Source organism: Hypomesus nipponensis, chromosome 7 (assembly GCF_054491055.1).
Source record: "Hypomesus nipponensis isolate SF chromosome 7, ASM5449105v1, whole genome shotgun sequence".
NCBI lineage: Eukaryota > Metazoa > Chordata > Actinopteri > Osmeriformes > Osmeridae > Hypomesus > Hypomesus nipponensis.
The window spans coordinates 5,939,170-5,962,043 of record NC_140367.1 but is presented as its reverse complement, the minus strand read 5'-3'; the positions used below and the strand labels follow the sequence as shown (position 1 = coordinate 5,962,043).

The 22,874-nt window shown below is 48.1% G+C and overlaps 1 protein-coding gene across 3 annotated transcripts in view; it reads right to left on the bottom strand.

Moving 5' to 3' along the window:
• Window positions 1–22,874, bottom strand: part of celf2 (cugbp, Elav-like family member 2) — a 106,454-nt gene that overhangs the window by 9,690 nt on the left and 73,890 nt on the right. For 2 of the 3 annotated variants that reach the window (XM_084701220.1, XM_084701221.1), the window contains exons 4-9: window positions 20,936–21,018; window positions 12,856–12,904; window positions 10,591–10,725; window positions 6,503–6,582; window positions 2,084–2,314; window positions 753–816 (exon numbers count right to left, since the gene is read on the bottom strand). In XM_084701220.1, the coding sequence (XP_084557346.1) occupies window positions 753–816; window positions 2,084–2,314; window positions 6,503–6,582; window positions 10,591–10,725; window positions 12,856–12,904; window positions 20,936–21,018 (642 nt within the window). The remainder of the gene's footprint in view (window positions 1–752; window positions 817–2,083; window positions 2,315–6,502; window positions 6,583–10,590; window positions 10,726–12,855; window positions 12,905–20,935; window positions 21,019–22,874) is intronic. The other variant, XM_084701222.1, reaches the window with a different exon arrangement.

The following is a 22,874-nucleotide window of genomic DNA, read 5'->3' as shown; positions in this document are numbered from 1 at the left end:
AGAGAGAGAGAGAGAGAGAGAGAGAGAGAGAGAGAGAGAGAGAGAGAGAGAGAGAGAGAGAGAGAGAGAGAGAGAGAGAGAGAGAGAGAGAGAGAGAGAGAGAGAGAGAGAGAGAGAGAGAGAGAGAGAGAGAGAGAGAGAGAGAGAGAGAGAGAGAGAGAGAGAGAGAGAGAGAGAGAGAGAGGGAGTAGGGGTAGGATGCAAGGAAAAGAGGGAGGACGGGCGGTATAAGGGGCTGATTGGGAGAGACGAGGAGAGAAAGGGATGTGTGGGAGAAAGGGAGAAAGAGAGGAGAAAGGAAAGTCATTTAGAGAAACAAAGGGATGGAGGGGAGCGGGGTGGAGTTCTATTGAGTGCAGAAGAATGAGAGAGGACCAAACGAAATGCGTCTGTAGGTGGCGCCAGTGAGCAGCGTAGGCTTATCGGAGCCCAGACTCCATCGGTTCTCGATGTCATCTCTCCGTTCTACCTTTGTTCCCTCGACCTCCCTGCTTCTGTCCAAAGATCAACCTTATCCCCTGCCGCACGGATCCAATCTGCCCATGACATCTCCCGCCATCCTGCGGATGATCTCCTCAGGTCACAAGAAGCACTAGAACGACTGCGTTTCTCCAACCCCCTGCTTCCCCTTCAGAGCTGTGAGCACACCACCAGGGACAGGTCGAGGGCTGGGCCCCCTGGGCTGGATGTCGGGGAGGAGGCTTGTGGGGAGGACGGAGGTCTACTGCTGCAAGAAGGATGGTGTCACTCACCTGCCATCTGCTGAATCCCACTGAAGGCGCCCAGGTTACTGGAGGAGGTCGCCTGCTGCAGCAACTGATGGAGAGAGACATAGAGATAGACAGAGAGAAAGAGAGAGAAATAGAGAGAGAGATAGACAGAGAGAGATAGAGAGACAGAGAGAGACAGAGAGAGAGACACACAGAGAGAGAGACAGAGAGAGAGAGAGAGAGAGACACAGAGAGAGAGACAGAGAGAGAGAGAGAGAGAGAGAGACAGAGAGAGAGAGAGACAGAGAGAGAGAGAGAGAGAGAGAGAGAGAGAGAGAGAGAGAGAGAGAGAGAGAGAGAGAGAGAGAGAGAGAGAGAGAGAGAGAGAGAGAGAGAGAGAGAGAGAGAGAGAGAGAGAGAGATGGAGAGGGAGAGGGAGAGAGGAGAGGGAGAGACTCAGTGAATTGACTCAAAGACTCAAAATGCATTCTGCGTGTCTTAAACACAATGTTATCCAGGTCTCAGTGTTAGCTATTATCAAGAGCTTGACAATGTAACAACATGGGAACTAGATGTCCACAACCACAGTTATCTCTCCATGTAAGCAAATATGTGACCAATTAATTGTCTCTGGGAGAAGCTATGCATGGTGTCTTTAATCTGCTAATTAAAATTCCTGGACAAAAATAGAACACTGTGGGCATTCCTCAAAAAACTAATTTCTCAAAGGATTAAATCAACAGAAAATGTACATGTTTTAAAGTCTAAAATAAAAAGTATTGGTATTGTTGAAAGGGGCTTAGAGAGAGTGGTAGTTATTATAGATTGTGTTCTTAAAGGTTTACTAAGAGCAGGGGATAGAAGGGGAGAGGTTTAAGAGTGAGCAGAGAGTAGGGGATCAGGTCTTGTGGACTAGCAGAATGTTCCAAGAATGAGGTGAAAAGGGGAGGTTCAGAAATATTCTAGTATTGATGAGAGGTGGGGAATGAGGCCTCTGAACCCTTACAGGAAACACCTAAACATCAATCATTGATCTGACCCAATAGAGATCCTCCAACCACGAGTTTCTATTGGATCAGATGACTAGCCCCGCCCATAGAACTAGAACCCAGATTCCTGTCTGAGTCAAAGGCCTCATTATCCTCGTACAGCTACGCCCCCTGGGGAGGAGGAGAAAAAGAGGAAAGGGAGGGGGGCGAGCGAAGAAAAGATAAAACCATGACATTCTAAAAAAGGAGGGAAGGAAGGAGAATAAGAACGAAAGAGGGAAATGGGGGGTGTGGGTGTCTCCGGAGGAGTACATGGGCAGTAAGGGCGATCGTGGTGGTGAAAGTGGGGGGTGGGGGGAGGGGGGGCGGTGGGGGGCAACTGACTGCTGCGGCGGCGGCTGCGTTGGCTGCGGGGCTGCAGTAAGGGGTGGGCGACGCGGACGGTCCTCTTACAGCCAGATACTGCGGGGTCAGGCCCCCCAGGCCCGTCAGGCTCCCCCAGGTGGTGGCGCTGTTGAGCTGCTGCATCTGCTGGGCCAGCTGCTGCTGCAGACGCCTCTGCTCCTTGTCCTTCTGCGTGTCGGCGAACTTCACCACGATGGGGGACGAGCAGCCCTGCGAGGGGGGGGGGGGGGGGGGCGGAGGGGGAGGAGGGAGAGAGAGACCAGGGTTAACATCCTAAATGAGAAGGGTCTTATCCTATGGACTAATCTGAGGCACTCACAGAACAACTACTGTCCGTTATTACAGTGTGCCTTCGGAGATGCATGCACAATGCGCCAGACACCAGGACATGACAACACACCAGCCCCGTGGGCCTGCGCTCACCTCCGGCCTCAGCTATCTGACTGCCCACAAAGCTCTTTTTCCCCCCAGAAAGAGATTTCCTGAGTTCTAGAACTATTTCATCACCTCTTGGATATGGGGTGGGAGAGAGGGAGCAGTGGGGGGGGGGGGGGGGGGGGGGGGAGACTGTGGGAGAGAGAGAGAGAACAGAGAGATGGTCATAGAGAAGGGGAGATGAGACCAAGAGGAGGATGAGAAAGAGATTCTGAGAGATTTGAAGGAATAAAAAGATCAGATCGAAATTGTCACAAACTCTGTAGAAGTTGATGAGATAAATGTGTCTTGTGTGTGTGTGTGTGTGTGTGTGTTTGTCTGTATGTGTGAATGCTTTTGTACAGGAATAATACTCTGATGACAGGGCTGGCATATTCATAACAAACGTGAAGACACGCACACATCCGTGCATACAAGTACACACTCCTACACACACACACACGCACACACACACACACTAACACTCACACACACACGGACACATGCAGAGCCATAACATGAAAGACAAAGCACCACTGATTAACCACAGAGAAGGGCAACAGACAGTGAAGCTTAAACAGACATATTCTATCATATCAAACCCTTCCACTCAGTGTAATCAAAGCTTAACTAGGGGCTAAACCTTCAGAAACAAAGGCATTGTGCCACAGGAGAATAAAAAAACGTTTGATTGCTACATTTAGTTGGAGGCGAGTTTCAGAGTCAGTTAACTGGGGAGGGGATTTGGTTTGCTATCTGCCATCACTAGTCCTCAACACATCGCTATTCTAAATGTGTGTGTGTGTGTGTGTTTGTGTGTGTATGACGAGCCCCGACTGGCCTCTGTGGACTTGACTTCATCTGGTGGATGAGCATGTCTTTGGGCTGACAGCAGCTCAAGCATATTTACTCGATCTCCAGCAGTCGTTCTCTCTCTTTACTCTGACGAGACCCAGATAAAAAAGGAGAGAATTGCATTCGGAGGAAAGTGTCAGTCTGGGGCCCTGGCATTGGAGCCGATTCCCCTGGAGACGGACTCTCTCTCTCTCCGCTAAATATCTCATTACTCCAGCTGACACCCAGCAGGCCGGGGAAACGCAGCCCAGAATGAGAGCTCTGCCCTGGGAGAGGGGCGGAGGGGCAGGGGCCTTTCACTCCAGAGATGCTGGTGGTGGGTTTCCCTGCATACACGCTTCTCCTTTTCTCTGAGAGGGGAAGCAATCTCCGCTGCGTGAAACTCAGCGTGGAAGACGTGCCCTCCAGAAGGCCCGCGCGCCTCTTCGCTCCCTCTGAACACAGATAAACGACGAGCCAGACCAACTCCCCTAGACAACCGTGGACAGCAAATATACTCCACATCTCTCTCATTTAACTGGCACTGAGACCTCCTCTCTCACACAGAAATACGGAGGAAGAAAGACCCACACACCTGAAAATTGATCTGTCATACGCTAGTGTCGAGCATTTCACAGATACATTTAACCAGTGACATAAACACACAGCCTCTCTCTTACCATGGAGACCACGTGGCACGGCTCCTGTGTGTTTGAACCCCCTCCAGTATAATGCCCCATATACCATGATGTAGGAGTAGAACTTACTGCACACTAGTCACTTATACACTGTCCCTTTCTGCTACTGCACTATCAGTAACATTGCACTACTGTACCTCACTGTTCCTCGCCACCAGGCTCCTGTAACCTAACCTCTAACCCTAACCCTAACCCCATTGACATAGTCACTGATCTGCAATTTTGCACTATTGTACTATACTCCACGTAGGTTGAATAGGTTATAGGGTTGAAATAGGTTTTATGTGCATTTAGGGTTAGTATAGTTTATTATTTATTGTTATCTGTAATTTAGGAAGTTTTAGTATTAGGGTTAGTATAGTCGATTATTTATTGCTATCTGTATATTTAGGAAGTCTCACTTATTTAAGCTCAGCATAGATGTAAATTATGTTCTGTGTACTTATATGTTATGCCAGGTGCTTGCGTTGTCTTGTCTTAAGAATTTCAGTGCCCAGTCTGACCTTGTGTTGTTCTGTGTACCTGACAAACAAAAGACTTGAACTTGAACTCAGTATGGGGATTATTATCAGTACTGACAGACAGCTCTGTCTGTAGTCAGAGGTACCTGAAGATCCTACAGCATTATATGGTCCTGCAAACAACAACACACTCTGATTGATCAAACAAGCTTACTGTGAATACTTATTTCCCTCAGTTTATCTGTCCACCCATCTGCTCCTTTCTTATATCATAGTGTGCATTTGGTCAAGCACTGGAATCACTTCAACTCATATTGTGTTTGTACTGGTTTGTGCGTGAACCATCAGTCTCTCCAGCCGGAAGAAGAATGATTGGTGAGACACAGCACACAGGCACATGCAGTAAAGGGAGCTACAAATGAGCATTTATAGAGAGAATGAATAATATGAACACAGGTTCTCATCAGCTGGTACACAGCACAGGAACAACACCATATGACATAATGAGTCTGCCCTATTTCTCAACACTCTGACAACACTGTGTGCTTGTGTGTGTGTACACTTTCAAGTGAATTACCTGTCTAGGTCATATCCACTTTCATTATGCCCTGACATTCACAACAAGGGTGTGTGTGTGTCTGTGTGGAAGTGTCTGGGTGTGTGGGTGTTTGTGTGTGTGTGTGTGTTTTTGTGTGTGTGTGTGTACCTGAGTCCTGAATGTCAGAACATAATGAGAATGGATTTGACAGTGACAAGGCCATCAGTGAATAGGTCTCTTTCCCTGCCTCTCAAAACACACACACACACAAACACAATCCCCCCCTATCCAAGACATTGGGGACCAATAGAGACGAGACAATAACCAAACTCTATTTACCAACCTCTCTTTTGGACCCAAAGTAATTATTTGTAAATTGCAAACTGGGGAATATAAAAAAAAACCCGGATGTGGCAATTAATGTGTGCCCAGACACAGACAGCATGTTTTTCAGATGGAAATGAAGCACTTCCACCATTGTCCACAGTTATATTCTCTGCATCCTGTTTGGGTCTTTATGTATGCGTGATAAAATCTGGGGATAGCAGACAGATCTGCTCTGGTCATTGTGCTAAATGACTGCTTAGAGTGCGGATAACTCAAATAAACAGGAATTTAACACTCATGTTGCTGAAGGTGTACAGGATAATATGTGTGTCATAAAAAACGCACGCAGAAAAATGCACACATGCATGCACATAAACACGAAGACACACACACACACACACACACATTGAAGTCACAAACTACAGACAGCACTCTTCCCGTCAGGGTCAAAGCCCATCAATAAGGGATGATTATAATGATCATCTATAATGAGAGGGTCACTGGGGTGAATGTCAATGGTCCTCTGCCTTTGATACAGTATGTCATTATCACACACACACACGGGTCGTGTCATTTTTTCCCAATCCCAGTCCTGTCATCTCCAGCTCCATGTTGACAAGGGTAACAAAATGTTGGGAACATGACAATATGGAGGTCATAGGGTCACAGGGTGACTGATGGGGGTCCTGTCTAAATGTTGTAATGCTGCCTGTCATATTTAATGGAGCCACACTACTCCTTGGGATCTGGGATCCTTGAGATGTTGTGTGTGGCAGCCAGGGGTACCCATGTACCTGCCTGATAGACAGGGGCTTCAGTGATTCAGACAGGACTGGACTGTGAGGGAACTCTAGTTAAGGTTGTCTTCTTTTCAGTGTGTAAAAGTTGGGGGGTTGGGGGGTTGGGGTTTTTTTTTTTTTTTTTTCAGTCCTACTTTGCAATTTTGGATGAGGATGTTACAGCACTGATAACATCAGAGCAAGAGAATAAGAAAGAAAGCGAGAGAGAGAGAGAAACATGGAGAGAAATAGACGGAGAGAGACTGAGTGAGATGGAGAGAGTGATAGAGAGAATGGATAAAGAGATAGAGGGGGTATAGAACAGAGGAAGGGCGAGGGTACAGTACCTCCATAGTCTGAGACTGGTGCATGGCTTTGATTGCATTCTGTGCCATAGCCCTGGTAGAAAACGTGACAAACGCACATCCTGTAGGGAGGGGAGGGGAGGGATGGAGGGATGGAGGGAGGGAGGGAACAGGAAGGGAGGGGACATTGGGGATAAGGAAAGGTGGAGGAGGAGAGGGAGGAGGAAGAGGAGGAAGAGACAAGAAAAAACAAAACAAGACAAAAGGGTTGGACAAGTCGTTGTTATAAACCCAAAACAGAGATTTTACAGAGAACGTCTAAACAGGCAAGACAACATTGTTCTCAGTCGCTAAGGAACAACAGCCCACAGCTAACAGGCATAGTGTCATGACGACCACGCCCAGCCCCAACCACAGTCATGACAGGCTGTCCAATCAGCAGCACATCTTTTGATTGGTTCATTTCGATTTTTTTTTTCTCATCTTTTTTTTTTTGGGGGGGGGGGGGTGAACCAATGAGGATGGCTGTTTATGACTTTATTATGGAAATAAGGTGGATGAAGCGCTTTTCTCTCAATCTCTCTATCTCTCTTTTATCCATCTCTTTATGTCCTGCTGTCTTGCTCTTATGCAAAAATAGAATTATTTACACCTGAGTAAGATCCCCTTTTATCTGTCTGTCTTTTTCCTTCCCTCTTTTTCCATCTTTCTTTCTGTCTGCTCTTTCTCATTCTGTTTTCTGTCTCTTTCCCGCTCTCTTCCCCTCCTCTCTCTCTCTCTCTCTCTCTCTCTCTCTCTCTCTCTCTCTCTCTCTCTCTCTCTCTCTCTCTCTCTCTCAACAATGTAAATCACCCCAATTTGCATGAAAGCGATTTGAATTCGTTTGGGCTTGTTTTTGCGTATCTGATTAGGTGCCCCTGAGCTCTCCTTCCTCTCTCATCCTTCTCTCCTGTTCTGGCAGGGGGAGGGGGATTAGTGAGAAGAGGGGGGCACTGACAGTCCCCGGGGCCTGATGGAGAATGCAGCTCCATAGAAATCACATCAAAATCAGCTCAAATGAAGTAATTCCAGAGGGAGGGGCGTGTGGGGGTGTAGGTTTTCTCCCTAAGGATCTCTTTCCCCTTCCACACTCTAATTGACAATATTTTTCATCCAATCAATGGTGAACCAATGCCATGAACGTAGTCAGGTTTTTGTTGATACTGAGAGGTGTTGGCTTGTTTTGGTTCTCGAGAGTTTATTCTAGGTTGAATGTTTCTAACTAGGGGAGGTGAGAGAGATGATGAGAAGTGTTTCAACAATTCTCTTTATAGTAGCCTAGCACACACAGCCATCCCCAGGTCGACGTCTCACACACACACACACTTGCTCATACACACATACGCACGTACGCGCGCGCACACACACACACACTCACATACTGTATGCATGTACACATGCGCAGCTGGCACAGAAAGTCGGAATATCAACTTGTCATGACTGTGTTGGGGGCACAGAAATTGAGACAGAGAGAGAGAGAGAGGAAGATAGAGAGTAGATGAGTGTGAGAGAAAGGGTGCCGTGAAAAGCAATGTTTAAGTGAGGGAGGGAGGGAGGGAAGGTGGGAGGGAGGGACGGAGGAGGATGTGAAGGTCAGATGCATTAAAGAGACAGGTTTATGAATTGACGTCCTGTCACCCTGCTGATAGAACTGGGTTGAGGGTAAAGGATGCTAGCAGCCCTATGTGATCTGCACTAGACCGAGTACCCAGAACATGGGATGCTAGTGTGTGGGTTAGGATTGGAGACCTTGAGAGAAATGTGCTCTGCTCTCTAGGGTATCCCTGACAGGAATGGGATAACCCTTTCATTAAAACCGAGACACGGACTTGACGACATCCGTTCATTTAGGTCATTGGATCTCCACTTTGGGCTGGAAGTTCTAAACTTACATCCGTCTACAGTAACTTGGGCTCCTCTCAGATGGGTTGGAACGCCCGGTGTGTCCTCTGTCTATGCTGTCCGACCCACTTCTGCTCAGTACCAGGGAGGCAGCCCGTTTGGGCTGACCTGCTAGACTGATCCTGACTGGATCCTGACTTCCACGTCACCACTGGTGACTTCCACAGCGTTCTCTATTTAGATAGTCAGGCCTCGGTGGCCGTACAGTCCTCCCAGACTTCTGCCCTCAAAACATGGCTCACTCTTCTCTACATCTGAAACCGTGAAAAAAAAAAACCCTACCTCGACGTCTAATTCTACAACTCTTTCCCCTCTACGCCTCCTCTTCACTTGACTCTTCCTCCTCATCCTCTTTGTCCTCCTTCCACTTCTCCTTCTGCTATCCCTCCTCTCCCTTAAAGTCCTTATTCTCCTCCTCTTCTTTACTCTTCCTCCTCTTCCTCATCTTTGCTTTACCCCGTGTCTACCTTTTCCTACTTCACCTTCTGCTCCTCCGTCTCCTCCTCCTAAACCTCCTTCGTCTTCTCCTGCCAGTCTTTTTCCTCCTCTTCGTCGCACTCCTAATCCTCCTCCTCCTCCATGCCAAATCAATTAACACGAAAGCCTGATGAAAAGCTGATAAAAAGTTTTTGCGTCGCAGCGCAAGTCTTGTTTCCTACTCTCCTGAGGGAGAAGGGACAGGGTTGCACCTATAAATACCTCACGGGCCGCATTCTGTCTGTGACGACAAGGAGAACAGTCCTTTAATGAAAGTGGGCTAGCTCCCCAGGCCCCCCCGCCATCCACCAGTGGTCTGATCCATATGTTATTAATAGCTGGGCTGGTGATGCGAGTTCTGGAGCGCTAGCTGGGCTCTGATTGATATGGAGCTTTATTAGTGTGCACCGTGCTGCGCTAGCTTGGAACCCGGGGCCTCCGGGACGTCAGACAGACCCACTTGAAGGCCTAAATATCTGCAACCTGGCACTCTTGTTTACTGGCTGGACCGCGCCGCGGACAAGACTGGGCTGGACGTGTTGCTAAGCGGCTGTTGTTGGTTTGTGTTTGAAGTGACGGAGGGATAGCCCCGTGAGATTGTGTTATTCAAGAAGATAAAATAGGAGGGAGGGAGAGAGAGGAAGGAGAGGGGAGGAGGGTGGGAGAGGAAGGAGGGGGGGGTGTGGAGGAGTTAGATGCGAGATGGCTGAATAGAGGACAGATGAGCGGGGGTGTATTATAGGACAGTGTAGGGCAGAGAGAGGGAGAGGGAGAGAGACAGAGAAACAGAGAGAAAGAGAGAAAAGGAGAGGGAGAGAGAGAAAGACAGAAGGGAGAGAGGATGCTAGGATAGCGAAGGACTGGGGGGGGCGGAGGGAGTGCGGGGATGAGATTGAGGAGGGAGGAGGCACCTTGAGAAAGGAAGAAAAAGTGAGGCGAGAGAAGAGAGAGAGAATAGATAGGAAGGAGAGGCGTACAGAGAAAAATAAGACAATCAACATTGATAGTCGTCACATCCATAACAACAGTGAGACCCACAGAGAAGGTACATGACCGACAGCAACAGCCAAACCTGAGTGACACTGACAGGTGACAGCTCTGTGTGACAGCGGGACAGACAGTTTGGTTTGGCAGGACCGCCCCCCCCCCCCCCCCGGGCTCCCCCCTCTCCTCCCACACAGAGACCACAGAGGGAGGGGGCAGGGAGGGAGGAGGAGGACAGCAGTGGGGGAAGCACGGGGGTAGGAGGATGTTGGGAGAAGGGGGGAAGAAGAGGAAGGAGTGTGGAGCTTCTTGTAAGGTTACCTGCGGACTGACCCCAGTCACTGTGTGTACTACTGTTCTATCCTGTAGAAGGCAGGGCCCTGTCTACTACACACGTGTATTTAACTCTATTGCTAATGTTCGCATGACCAATTATGTTGAACTGGTTTTCCAATAGAAAGCTTGGTTAAGATCATTTTAGGGTGAGGTGAAGCAGAGTAAGTGTAAGTGTATGTGTTTGGGTTAATTCTTCTATTCTGCAGACGTTCCAAGGGGCTCAGATGTGCGTGATAGCCTGGCGAGGTAGAGACAGAAATGGGGGGGGGGGGGGGATAGGATGGGCGTGTTTGAGGGGAGAAGGGCGCAGGGTGAGGGGTTGGGATGAGAGTGGATGTGTGTGTGTGTGTGTGTGTGTGTTAACGGATGGAGATGGGCCCGAGGACACACACCTCTGCTGAGTCCGTCTGGGCCTCGGAGGATCCGACACTCCTCAATCTGTCCGAATGCTGAGAACATGACTCGGATGTCGTTCTCATTGCACTTCTTAGACACCATCCCGATAAACAGCTTCCTGTCCTCCACAGCTGCAGAGGAACGACATTACGGAACAGACGTGAAAAATAGGAGAGGGGGGAGAGGGTAAGAGGCGGCGAGAGAGAGAGAGAGAGAGAGAGAGAGAGAGAGAGAGAGAGAGAGAGAGAGAGAGAGAGAGAGAGAGAGAGAGAGAGAGAGAGAGAGAGAGAGAGAGAGAGAGAGAGAGAGAGAGAGAAAAAAGGAGAGAAATTACTTTTTCATCATGCCATCTGCGGGCTGTGATCAATGTCTCATTAACACCTCAACACCAACACTGTGAGACTCTCTCTCGCCCCTCTCTATTTTTCTCCCTCACCCCTCTCTATTTCTCTCTCCCGCACCCCCATCTCTCACACACACACACAGTCTATTTCTCTCTCTATGTCTCTCAAGGTTCCTGTGTGATCCACCTCTCTGACCCAATCGCTTTATTTCCACAGAATTGCCTCTGTCTGTAGGACGTGTGTGTGTGTGTTCCCCACATTCAATGCAATGCTAATCCAATTCATTTTTAATGAGGAAACTGTCAGCTCTTACCGCGAGGCGAAAGAGATAAGCGGTCTGTTGCACTCTGGGAAATCAATAGCGCACTTGTTTATTTTGCTGTTTGAATTGTTTGTGCGTTTAAAAACAAACCGTCGGGATACACAGGAAAGATAAGTGTTGTTTCAAAGACCCAAACTACTTCTTACACAGACTGTGCATCACTCCAGAGAGAGATTAGCACAATTCTTACAGAACAGTAATTAATTTACTTTGCGTATCGATACAGAGTAAAAAGAAACAAACACAGATACACTAGTGATGAGGAATTGTTCTTTAAATTGAACTGGTGTCATTGAAAAGCTATCGCTTCCCCAAGATTATGTTCATTTCTTTCTTTATTTTCTCTCTCTCTCTCTCTCTCTCTCTCTCTCTCTCTCTCTCTCTCTCTCTCTCTCTCTCTCTCTCTCTCTCTCTCTCTCTCTCTCTCTCTCTCTCCCTCTCTCTCTCTCTCTCTCTCTCTCTCTCTCTTTCTCTCTCTCTCTCTCTCTCTCTCTCTCTCTCTCTCTCTCCCTCACACACACAGACACACACACACACAAACATACATACACACACACACACACTAGCTTCTTGATTGACCAAACTAATAAAGCTCTTGAACACAATTCATCAATGTTAGAAAGACTATATTATATAATATGTTTCATTAAAGGTTATTATCATTAACAAGATGGATATATTTCATCGGTTATTTTTCATTACAGTATAAGGTGGTAGAGCTAGCTAGATTTATTAAAGTCTATCATCGTTACCAAGATGGAGTTATCTTATAGGGAGATTCTTCATCTTCTATCAGCAGAGTGGTTGATAGGAGTAGTAGGTTCATTAAAGTTTCTCATATTTAAGCTGAATGGGATCTCTCTGTGGTGGATGATACTCTCTGGCAGTAGATTGCACATGCAGGAGCTTTATTGAGATCTAAATTATGACTATGGGCTGTCATACCGCTTATGGCTCTACTCTCTCTTTCTCTCCCCATATGGAGTAGAGTGGTCTCTCCTCTTTCTCTCACTGCATCTCGGTCTCTCTATCTCTCTACTTATGCTGTCATTGTTGGCCACATTTTTGGGGATTACATCCTTGGCCATTTGCCAAGATGGTAATAACATTCCAAAAGATGGAGTCAGTCTTTATCATTGGCAATATCAGCCGACGGTAGATGCCTGTCTGAAACACTGGGGTGACTGTTGGAAATGTGTGTTACTGTGTGTTTGTAAAAGAGAGAGAGGTAGATTGCATGTTAGGAAGAGAAACTAAGGGGTGAGCGAGGACACTGGGGACTGGAGACAGTCTGGTTCACCACAGGGGCAAACGGTTCAACTCTCTCTGCCCCCCTCTCTGCCTGTTAATAATTCATATTGATCCACTTCTCCCTCTCTCTAACTGTCTCTCACACACACAAACTGTACCACACCACAGTACAGAATATAACATACAAAAAAAGGGTTCATTCGGAATTCATTCATTTCATTCTAAGCCAAGAAACGTTTTCAAAGAGAGACAGTGCAGGCAGGGGACTGGAGGTGTATGTCAGTGTGTGTGTGTGTGTGTGTGTGTGTGTGTGTGTGTGTACGTTGACTTAGGATTTCACTCACCATTTGATTTCTCGCTGTCTGCAGGCTTCATCTGAATGGGGTGGTGCATCTGGAAGAGACAGCACACACACATGATCAGAGAGAGAGAGCTACCAGGCCGTCCACCTATCGCACACTGTCCACCACAAACGGTAAACAAGATATTCATCATCACCCCTTACACACCTAGTATGATAGTCCGAGGTGTGTGTGTGTGCGTGTGTGTGTGTGTGTGCATGTGTGTGTGTGTGTGTGTGAAGCAGACGGGGCTCCTTTCCCACTTCCATGTTGCAGGTTAATAGAGCTGATTGATGGGGGAGTTGTTTGGATTCCCTTTGGTGAAAACAAGCAAACACTTCACAGACAAACGAGCTCTGTCACCTCTCTCTCCCTCCCGCTCCCTCTTTCTGACACTCCCTCCCTCTCCATCTCCCTGTCTGCCTGTCCATTCTTTGCTGGAACACCCCCCCCCCCCCCCCCATCTCTCTTTTATGGGGGATTATGTTCTTGTTTGATCTGCAGAGAGACGAATGACAGTAATTCTCCAAATCTAGCCCGGTATCAATCACACTCATCCAGCCAGGCCTTGTCTCCGTCACACACACACACACACGTGTTCACACACACGTATGTACGGGTGAGTGCACACTGACACACAGTAGACAGATTGATATGTTGTTTTTGTTCCATCTGCAGGGTGTGTGTGTGTGTGTGCCATGTGTGTGTCTGTATGACGCATCATGCCTTACCCATAATGCCCCTGGCTCAGTTAGAACAGTCACAGGGTGAAGTAAGGCTTTGATCCTTTGACTCAATCAAACACCTTTATCCTTCTTGCCCTTTCACTCTCTCTCTGTCTCTCTCTCTGTCTCTCTCTCTGTCTCTCTCTCTCTCTCTCTCTCTCTCTCTCTCTCTCTCTGTCTCTCTCTCTATCTCTCTCTCTCTCCCTTTCTCACAAACAATACTCACTTTCCTGTTCTTGTTTCTTGTTTTGCATGCCCTCTCACCCTCTACCATTTCTCCCCCTTTTGTCCTCAGTCTGTTCCCATCATCGACAGTAAGTCCTCCACTCTACGTGGCTCTTCATCCCTGACCCAGGGTGAGCCCCAGAGCCTGCAGGTGGCAGCCAGCGCTGGCCTGGAGGTCTTCATCCAGACCCCTGGACCCAGCCACCACGCGGCCCTTCTGCTGCCACTTCACAGCCCCAGAGGATCAGATTCTGGAGGTCTCCAGAAATAACTGTCCCCTAGAGACTGCTGCTTACTCAACTGTGACCTGCAGTTGCCCCGGAGATGGATAGGTCACATCTAACCAATATTAGCATCCATAAGTGAGGCAAGCTCAAGTATGACTGTAACGTACCCGCTATTTATTATGTTAGAGGAGTGACATGAGTGTGGCGTAAGTATATCCAGGCTGGGCTAGGTGGTCACACACACTGAGGTTACATATGGATAGAATTGTCTAACTAGAGATAATTATTGTTCTCTGTTATTTAAAGATGTCTATACTGTCACACACAGTACAAACACACACACACACACACAAACACACAAATGCTGTTCCGTTTTTATGTCTTTTACCAGTTCTGTCTACCCAGAATGCCTAGCGGGGGGCGGGCCTGTAGAGGCGCTGGTGTGTTTGATCTGGCAGAGCTCCTGCAGCTCCTCACACAAAAGCTTTCTCCCTCCACCATCCCACAATTCCACAGCACCGTCTCTTCTTCGCTGACAGCCCCTGGAGCAGCCCTTCTGTCATTCATTATCCTCTCCACAAGACCCTCCACCCACAACCCCCTCTCTCCTTTCTGAACATGATCTGTTATCTGCCATATTTACACAGACACCCAGTCTGTGGTGACATTTACCTTTTTCCAACAGTGTGTTTGTGTGTGTGTGTGTGTGTGTGTGTTTGTGGTTGGTAATTAGAACTCTAGAAACATCTTTCTTCCAGCTCACATACCTGCATCTCTCCCACTGTCTTTCCCCAAGGCTGCTCTCCCTCAAACCCCCTACTTCCAGCCCCTCTTTCTCCAGCATTTCTATCCCTCCAGCCTCTCTACCATTCTGCCTTCATCTCCTAAGCCTCTCTTTATCCCCCGGCCTCCGTCCCCCAGTCTCAATCTCCCGGCCTCTGTTCCCCTAGCCTCTCTCCTCTTCAGCCACTTTGCTTCAGCCTCTCTCTCTTCAGCCTCTATCCCCCAGCCTCTCTCTATCTCCCAGCCTCTCTTCCTCTGGCCTGTCTCTCTCCAGCCTCTATCCCCCAGTTAGGGCAAACGGTGCCAGGTTGGTGCCAGTTGGCAAGGTGTCTATCTGTCAGATGAGCTGTTGACATTGTAGTTGTGTGACCTCTTTCTCCATAGCTCTTATCTACTTATCGCTTCTATTTCCTCTCCATTCTGCCCAACACTGCCCAGCGCTGCCTGACACCACATTCAGGTTCAGGGCCCTGGCCCTGGCCCTGGCCCTGGCCCTGGCCCTGGCCCTGGCCCTGGCCCTGGCCCTGGCCCTGGCCCTGGCCCTGGCCCTGGCCCTGGCCATGCCCCTGGCCCTGGCCCTGCCCCTGCCCCTGCCCCTGGCCCTGGCCCTGGCCCTGGCCCTGGCCCTGGCCCTGGCCCTGGCCATGCCCCTGCCCCTGCCCCTGCCCCTGCCCCTGCCCCTGCCCCTGCCCCTGCCCCTGCCCCTGCCCCTGCCCCTGGCCCTGGCCCTGGCCCTGGCCATGCCCCTGCCCCTGGCCCTGGCCAGTATGGAATGAGCCAGAGCTAGAAAGGCCAGTTGAGCTGACAGGTAGCCAAGTGAAAAAACAAACCCGTACAAGACAGAGCGTTGTTATCTTGTGTATGTATGTAAAGTATGTGTGTGAGTAAGTGTGTATTTGTGTGTGTTGGTTTGTGAGTCTTTGTTCTATATCTGTGTGTGTTATGTGTGTGTGTGTATGTGTGTGTGTGTGTGTGTGTGAGAGACCCTTATACTAGCTGCCAAAAGTCAGCACCTCGAAAGCACCCGTGTCATATGACTGATGTGACAGCCAGGCTATTTCTTTTTCTCGTATTTATCTTAGCCTGTGGTATCCCTCGGTGTATGTCAGTGTTACCTCTATCCAACCTCTCTCTTTGTTTATGCAGTTCATTCACGAGCTTTCTACATATTCATCACACCGTTCACTCTTTGCCTCTCTCTCTCTCTCTCTCTCTCTCTCTCTCTCTCTCTCTCTCCCTCCCTCCCTCCCTCCCTCCCTCCCTCCCTCCCTCCCTCCCTCCCTCCCTCCCTCCCTCTCTCTCTCTCTCTCTCTCTCTCTCTCTCTCTCTCTCTCTCTCTCTCTCTCTGAGGGGTTGAAGGTGAGACGGTGAGTTGCTTACACAAAGTCAGACAGATGGTCCTCACAGTCGGGATTCAATATCGTTGACCATCGCCTGAGACCCAGCCCAAACACACACACGCACACACACAAGCACACACCACACACACAGACTTTGACAGCTGAACACAACTTTCATTTTCACTCTCCTTAAAACACATAAATTAGCTCGCAGTCTGTTTGGAACAGTAATATCCCCTTTTCATCACCCAGTTACCCTGCATTACCCCCATTTCAATTTCCTTGGTAAACAATTAACCCACAGGCAGGAAACTGACTGAGTGAGGGATCCTGCATTAGTAATGCTTTGTAGCGCAGACGCTAAGTACTCTAAGTATTTAACATAGTTAGCCTACATTACACCCCCTCCCTACTCAAATCAATACACTTAAACAGCAACACCAACTCAGACTGCCAAGGAGGGGTGAGGAAGTTAATTTGAAACAAGCGATTAATATTTTGCTGTTAAATAATTGTACACACAGAAAGAGAGACTGGACTAAGCGACGCGTCAATGAGGTTTACTTTCTCCAGTCTTGTTTGCGATAGCATTTGGGCTTCACTACGGCAATTACAGCCCTTAATTAAATTGATTCCTATAATGAGCGTCCATAATGACATCGCTTTGGGGTTAGCGGTGTGTGTGTGCATGTGTGAGCGAGTGAGAGAGAGAGGGAAGTGTGTGCTTATGTGGTCTGTTGAATTACGATACAAAAAAACTAACTATTTACTGTGGACTTACTGCTGCTTGCATCTGACTGGATTTAAAGTGACGCACGCACACACACACACACACACACACACCTTTACAGGAACAGCCAGTTACATCCATACTCTACACCGTAATATTCACCGGCATCAGTGTTAGGGGTAACCTTGCTTTTGATTGCATGAGTTTCTCCAGGCTGCTCCATGAATGTTTGATGGCCCAGAGCCAACACACAAGACAGTTCACATCTGAACACGGCCCAGACGTTTAGACCCAGGTACAAGCTCAACGCTTCTGAGCTTACACTACCTTTACAGGAATGAGGGTTTATATAGGAAATGTTCAGTGACCTGGCAAGGCCCAGATGCTGTAAGACTGAGTTGGTTTTACTGAGTAGCTCACGCTGACTGAGTTAGCTCATCTCTCTTCCACAGGGCCTGCCAGGCGTGTCTGCTCTGTTATTAATGCACTGATGAAAACTATAGTGACCAAAACTATTATGGTTAAAACCATGGTGAAGAATACCATAGTGAAACTGTACTGTGTTGGCTTCCACACCTGTACAAACGACTGTCCAGTTACTGGACACATCATTAACCACCTACATCATACACACACATACGCACGCCAAGTCAAGTTCGACAGATATCATAACAAACTTACGCAAGCACACTCGCACATCAAATGTGACAGGGCTCGCATTCCAACCACACTCATATGAACAGTGACACGTGGTATTCAAAGATAACCCTGTCTGAGAACTGTTCATTTGTGAGACTGGAGATGGGCCTTTGATGAGCACCTCCTCATATCAACACACAACACAGGGTCTGTATTCCAGCAACGAAGCAGCACTAATTACTTCGCCACCTGAAAGGCAAAGGAGGTGGGGACCTGTGTGTGTGTGTGTGTGTGTGTGTTTGTGTGTGTTTTTGTGTGTTTGTTTGTGTGTGTGGTCTCGGCATGATGCTGGATTTTAATGAGGCCCACTCTCCTTATCAAACCCAGAGCTTGGAAACACTCTGATCAGCCTGCATCAAGGACACGGCGTTCGACTGATCGTGTCTGAGGCCCCCCTTCACCCTCAACCTTGCCACCGCCTCCCCTCCCCTCGCCTAGCATTTTCACACTGAGAATTAAATATCCTTGAGAGAAACTATGAATCAAAGATCTTTTCATCCACTGGATCTCTCACGTAGAGATGGAGAGGAGAAGAAACGGACAAATTAAAGAGGGATACAGAGAAAAGAGAGAAAGATATATATATATAAAAAGAGAGAGAGAGAAAGGAAGAAGGAGGGAGGGATAACTTCTCTCACAGCTGGAGGGCACTCTTAAGGACGCGTCCTAGATTAGCTCTACCCCCGTCCTTCTCGCCGTCCTCTCCCTCTCCTCTTCCTCCCCCTGTCATCTTCTCCCCTGCCTCCCCCCGCCCCCACCCCCTCGAGCAGACTTCAGAAGGCAGGGGGGGTGTGCTGGGGGCTCGGGCACAGGGAGACACCGGCCATTTAGACATCTGTCAGACGCTAATGAAAGAGTTCAATTTAGTGGAAAATTTCAGACAACCTTGTCTGGCGGACAGGCCTGACAGGCCTTAACTCGCCGTGTGTGGGTGTGTGTATGTGGGTGTGTGTGCTTGAGTGCGAAGGATGGTGGAAGTGATTGGGATGTGTGTGTGTGTGTGAGAATCCTACACAGTTGAATGAGTGTGTGTGTGTGTGTGTGTGTGTAAGAGTGGGAGAGATGTGGGGGGTGGAAGCCTGCTTCAGCAGGGAAGGGTCTTAAATCACCGCAGGAGTTGCAGCATGTTTTCAGTAGATAGGCAGAGAGGGTGAAGGTTGAAACCTGGGCTCAGTGGAACCAGAGGAACTGGAAACCAGCCTCTCCAGCGACAGGCTCCCTAGCGCTCCATCAACAGGCAATTAGACTCACAGAAAAACACTGCTGTTCCCTCAGAACTGATCTTCCCCTCACTTCAACCCTGAAGCTCCTTGGCAGTCTTACCCAATATTGTTGGAAGTGTGTGTGTGTGCGTGTGTCTGCGTGCATGTGTGAGTGTGTATGTTTACACTACATACTTACCATCCCTTTGACCTTTGCATGATTAACTAGATATTACCACATCACTAAAGCATGAAGCACACACGTTACAGACAAACACACACACACACACACAACGGTCTCTCTGTAATTCAGTATTCAGGCTCGGAGAGAGAGAGACAGAGAGACAGAGACAGAGAGAGAGAGGGGAGCTATGAGGAGGGAGGCTGTGCTGCCATTGTGTGTCACTCAGCAAGGGGATCTGGCAGGACTCTGCAGTCCTTCAAGCTATTGTTGTCTGTCTGAGTAGAGCTGGAGGTCTACTGTATGTCCACGGCCCCACCACCATGCCAGACTCCACAGTCCCCAGCTCAATGCCGTCCTCAAACATGGCAGAAACCCAACTTCGTCTCTGCCCTAAACCAACATGGCCGCAAGTCAGCTCTGCCAGTGCCCTACTCCAACATGGCCGCCATCCAACTCGGCGGTGATTGCATTGTGCCCTGTCAGGGCCTCTGGTTTAGACAAAGAAAATGAGGGAGAGGAACAGAGCCAATATAAACAGCGTTCTGCTCTCTGGTACAGGAGAGGTAGGAAGTTAATAAGCAGGTATTGGTTTTTAACTGCTATCCTTTATTACTCTGCCCCCAAGCGTGTTGGTGCTCTCTCACGCTTTCTTTCTTTTGCGCCTCCTCTCCTTCCACAGTGTCTTCTCTTCTCCTCCCAACCTTTTTCTTCCTCGCTCTGCTCATGCTTTCTCTCATCCTTTCATTTCTATTAACTACATTTCTTAATGTCTCCTTTTATATTTCCCTCCCTCAACTTGTATGATCTCCCTCGACTTATCTTTACTGGTCTCTCTCTCTACCTTTATGGATCTGTCGCTCTCTCTGTCTCAGGCCTCTGTGTTCTTCTTTCTCGCCCTCCCCTTTCTCTCTCCCTCTTTCTCGCCCTACATTCATCTATTTCTCTCTTCCTCCATTCCAAACAGAGGCAGGTTTTATGGGTAATCTCCTGCATGTTCATCACGTTTAAACATGCCTGTGGTGCTGCATTGCCCTAGCGACCCCAGAGAAGGCTTTTGCAAATGAGATAAATAAGCCACCTAAACTCTATCAATGTGCTCTGATTATGGTTCTATTGATTCAACCCTGTGTGTGTGTTGGAGTGTGTTGCTTCACAGCCAGCTGGGAAGAGGAGGAGCGGACAGAATGAGAGAGGAGGTCAATTTCACGTTTCCCTAATCCTAAAACTATGAGAGCATTTGCAAGCCCCGCGGCTAACAGTGACAGCACACTCTTAATGGAAAAGAGACCAGTGACGCGTCCTTATATTGTTAAGAAAACCAACACGATTTGTCCTACACCTGTCCTTGTTTGCCCTTCTGTAGCTACTGTAGCTTCTGTGTACTTAAAAATGACAGGCTTTAACTCTGAGACCGGCTGAGAGCTCTTGCGATTCATCATCTTCATCCTCTCCAAGCTGAGCGTTCTCTACCTGCACAAGGGGAACAGACTCCCCGTCGATGGCATTCCAGCAGAACAAAACAGCCAAGGCAGCAGCCGAGTGCCAAGAGCCCCAGCCAGAAGAGCCTTGGGCCTGCAGAGGCCCACTAGAGGAGAGGCTGAAGGCCTACCAGAACAGGAGGGAAGAGCTCAGCCAAGTCACCTCTCTCCTGGAGCTCCCTGGACCCACACGAAGGGCCAGAGCAGAGCAGCTGCAGTCCCCAGGGGGGGTGTGAGCTAACATCCAGGCTAGGAGACAGCCAAGAAGCCTGGAGTAAAACACACAGTCCTACACACACACACACACACACACACACGTACACTCACACACACACAGACGTACACACACACACACACACACGTCCACACGTACACCAACACACATTCACACACCTGGCACAGTGATGGGAGATGGCCCCAGGTTTCCACTGCCACATAGTGATAAGAGGGGAGCGTGGGGTGTCTGACTGAGGATCGAGGACACACTCACCCCTGTTAAGGTCTTTATGTTGTGCAGTGCGTTCTGAGCTTCAAGGGCAGCTTTCCTTGTGTAAAATGTGACAAAACAGCACCCTGGGGAAGAATTGGGAGAAAACAAGATGAGTTCATGAGACATAACACTTTATTCATCGTGTTTGACATCACTTCTAAAATGTCTGCCTTGACAAAGAGAGGGTTTTGAGGAGATGTGAAGACAGAGAGGAAAGAGGGAGAGAGAGGGGGGGAAAGTGAAGGCCTCCTCATTACACATGACATAGCAGTCTCTTATGCAGCCCAGCTAGGCAGTGTAACACAGCCAGTCAGCGGTAAAAGAGGCAGAAAAGCTCAGTCAGGTAAAATCGCTGGCCTTAAAACATGACTTCATTTTCACTTGTCTAAATCCCTACAGTTATTCAGCCTTTACTGCATAGAGCATTTAGCTGAACCCCAGGGAAGTGTACTGTGAATCCAGTACTGCAGAACCTGTGAGAAAACAGGTGGATATAATCTACAAGTGAAGGAATTCTAAATAGTTATGGGAAGGTTAGATCTAAATATAGCGCATCAGTAGAATTAGCATGCATTTAGATTCCCCTGGCGTGGCAGGGTTAGTAAAGGTTATCTCGTAGCACGGCATTAGCGTTAGCATTAGCATGCATATTGATTCCAATGGTGTACCAGGGTTGGGGAAGGTTAGCTCTTAGCATAGCTGAAGCATTAGCATAAGTGTGCATTATGATTCCCATGGTGTAGCAGGGTCTAGAAGGGGTAGGGATGTGGCATGGGGTGGAGAGTCCCAGGTGGTGTGCTGTCAGGATAAGGATCAAAGAGTGGTGTGGACCTCACACACACTAACACTAACACACACACACACACACACACACACACACACAAACACACACACACACACACACACACTCCCTGCAGCACTCCTACCACATCTGCTTAAGAGTCAAAACACTCTCAGCTAACACACGGTTAGAGAGCCAATAACTGTGTGTTCACAGACCTCCATTGAAGATGCTATATGAATGGGCACCCAGGTCTCTCTCACTCTCTCCCTCTTTCCCATTCTGTTCATTTCTCTCTCTCCCCTCTCTGTGTCTGACAGCATAAACATTTACCTGAAGGCCAACAGGGCTCAGAGCAGGGAGATACATTGTGCTACTCTATCTGCTGGGAGTCTCTCTTTCTTCTCTTTCTGTCTCTCACACACACATATATACACACACACACACACACACTGTGCAATGAGTTATGTATTATACATTCAAAAAGAGTGATAGCGCAAGCAAGAGAGGGAGAGAGAAGTAGAGAGATAGAGTGAGAGGGACAGAAAGAGTGTGTGTGAGTGGAATTGAGAATAGGAATGGTATCTGTTCATAAATGCTTGATGGCTGCTCACAAACTGTCTAACTGCATGGAGGTTGGAAACCAGTGGCTTCCTAACAGTGTCTTCTAGGTTTGATACATATGTTGCTGCATATTTTTCAGAAGTAAATTTCTCATCAACCCTGAGGTGGGTGCAGCTTTGGGTCAATACATGTTCATGGATCAGAATCGGAATCAAAAAGGGTGTAATTCGCTGTGAAAGTTTGCACAGACAAGGAATTTACTTTTGCAGGAAGGTGCATACATTAAACATATAGGAATTCTAAAACTTAAATATGTGGTCTAACCATACTAAAGGTACAAGTCTATTTAATAAAAAATATAAAATAAAATATAAAGCAGCCAAATAATTTACAATATAAAAATGGAAAGATAATTATGTGGAATTCCACTTGGTTAATGATTGTTTGCATATTTGGTTGAAGTTGTGACAGTTTGCTTTTAGCTAACTTTGGGCTCTGTAGCTGTTGCTTCTGGTCCCAAGAAATCCAAACGTCACCGTTCCAATGGCGTTAAACCTAGACTGTGAGCAGGCACACAATCAACGCGTTTCTACC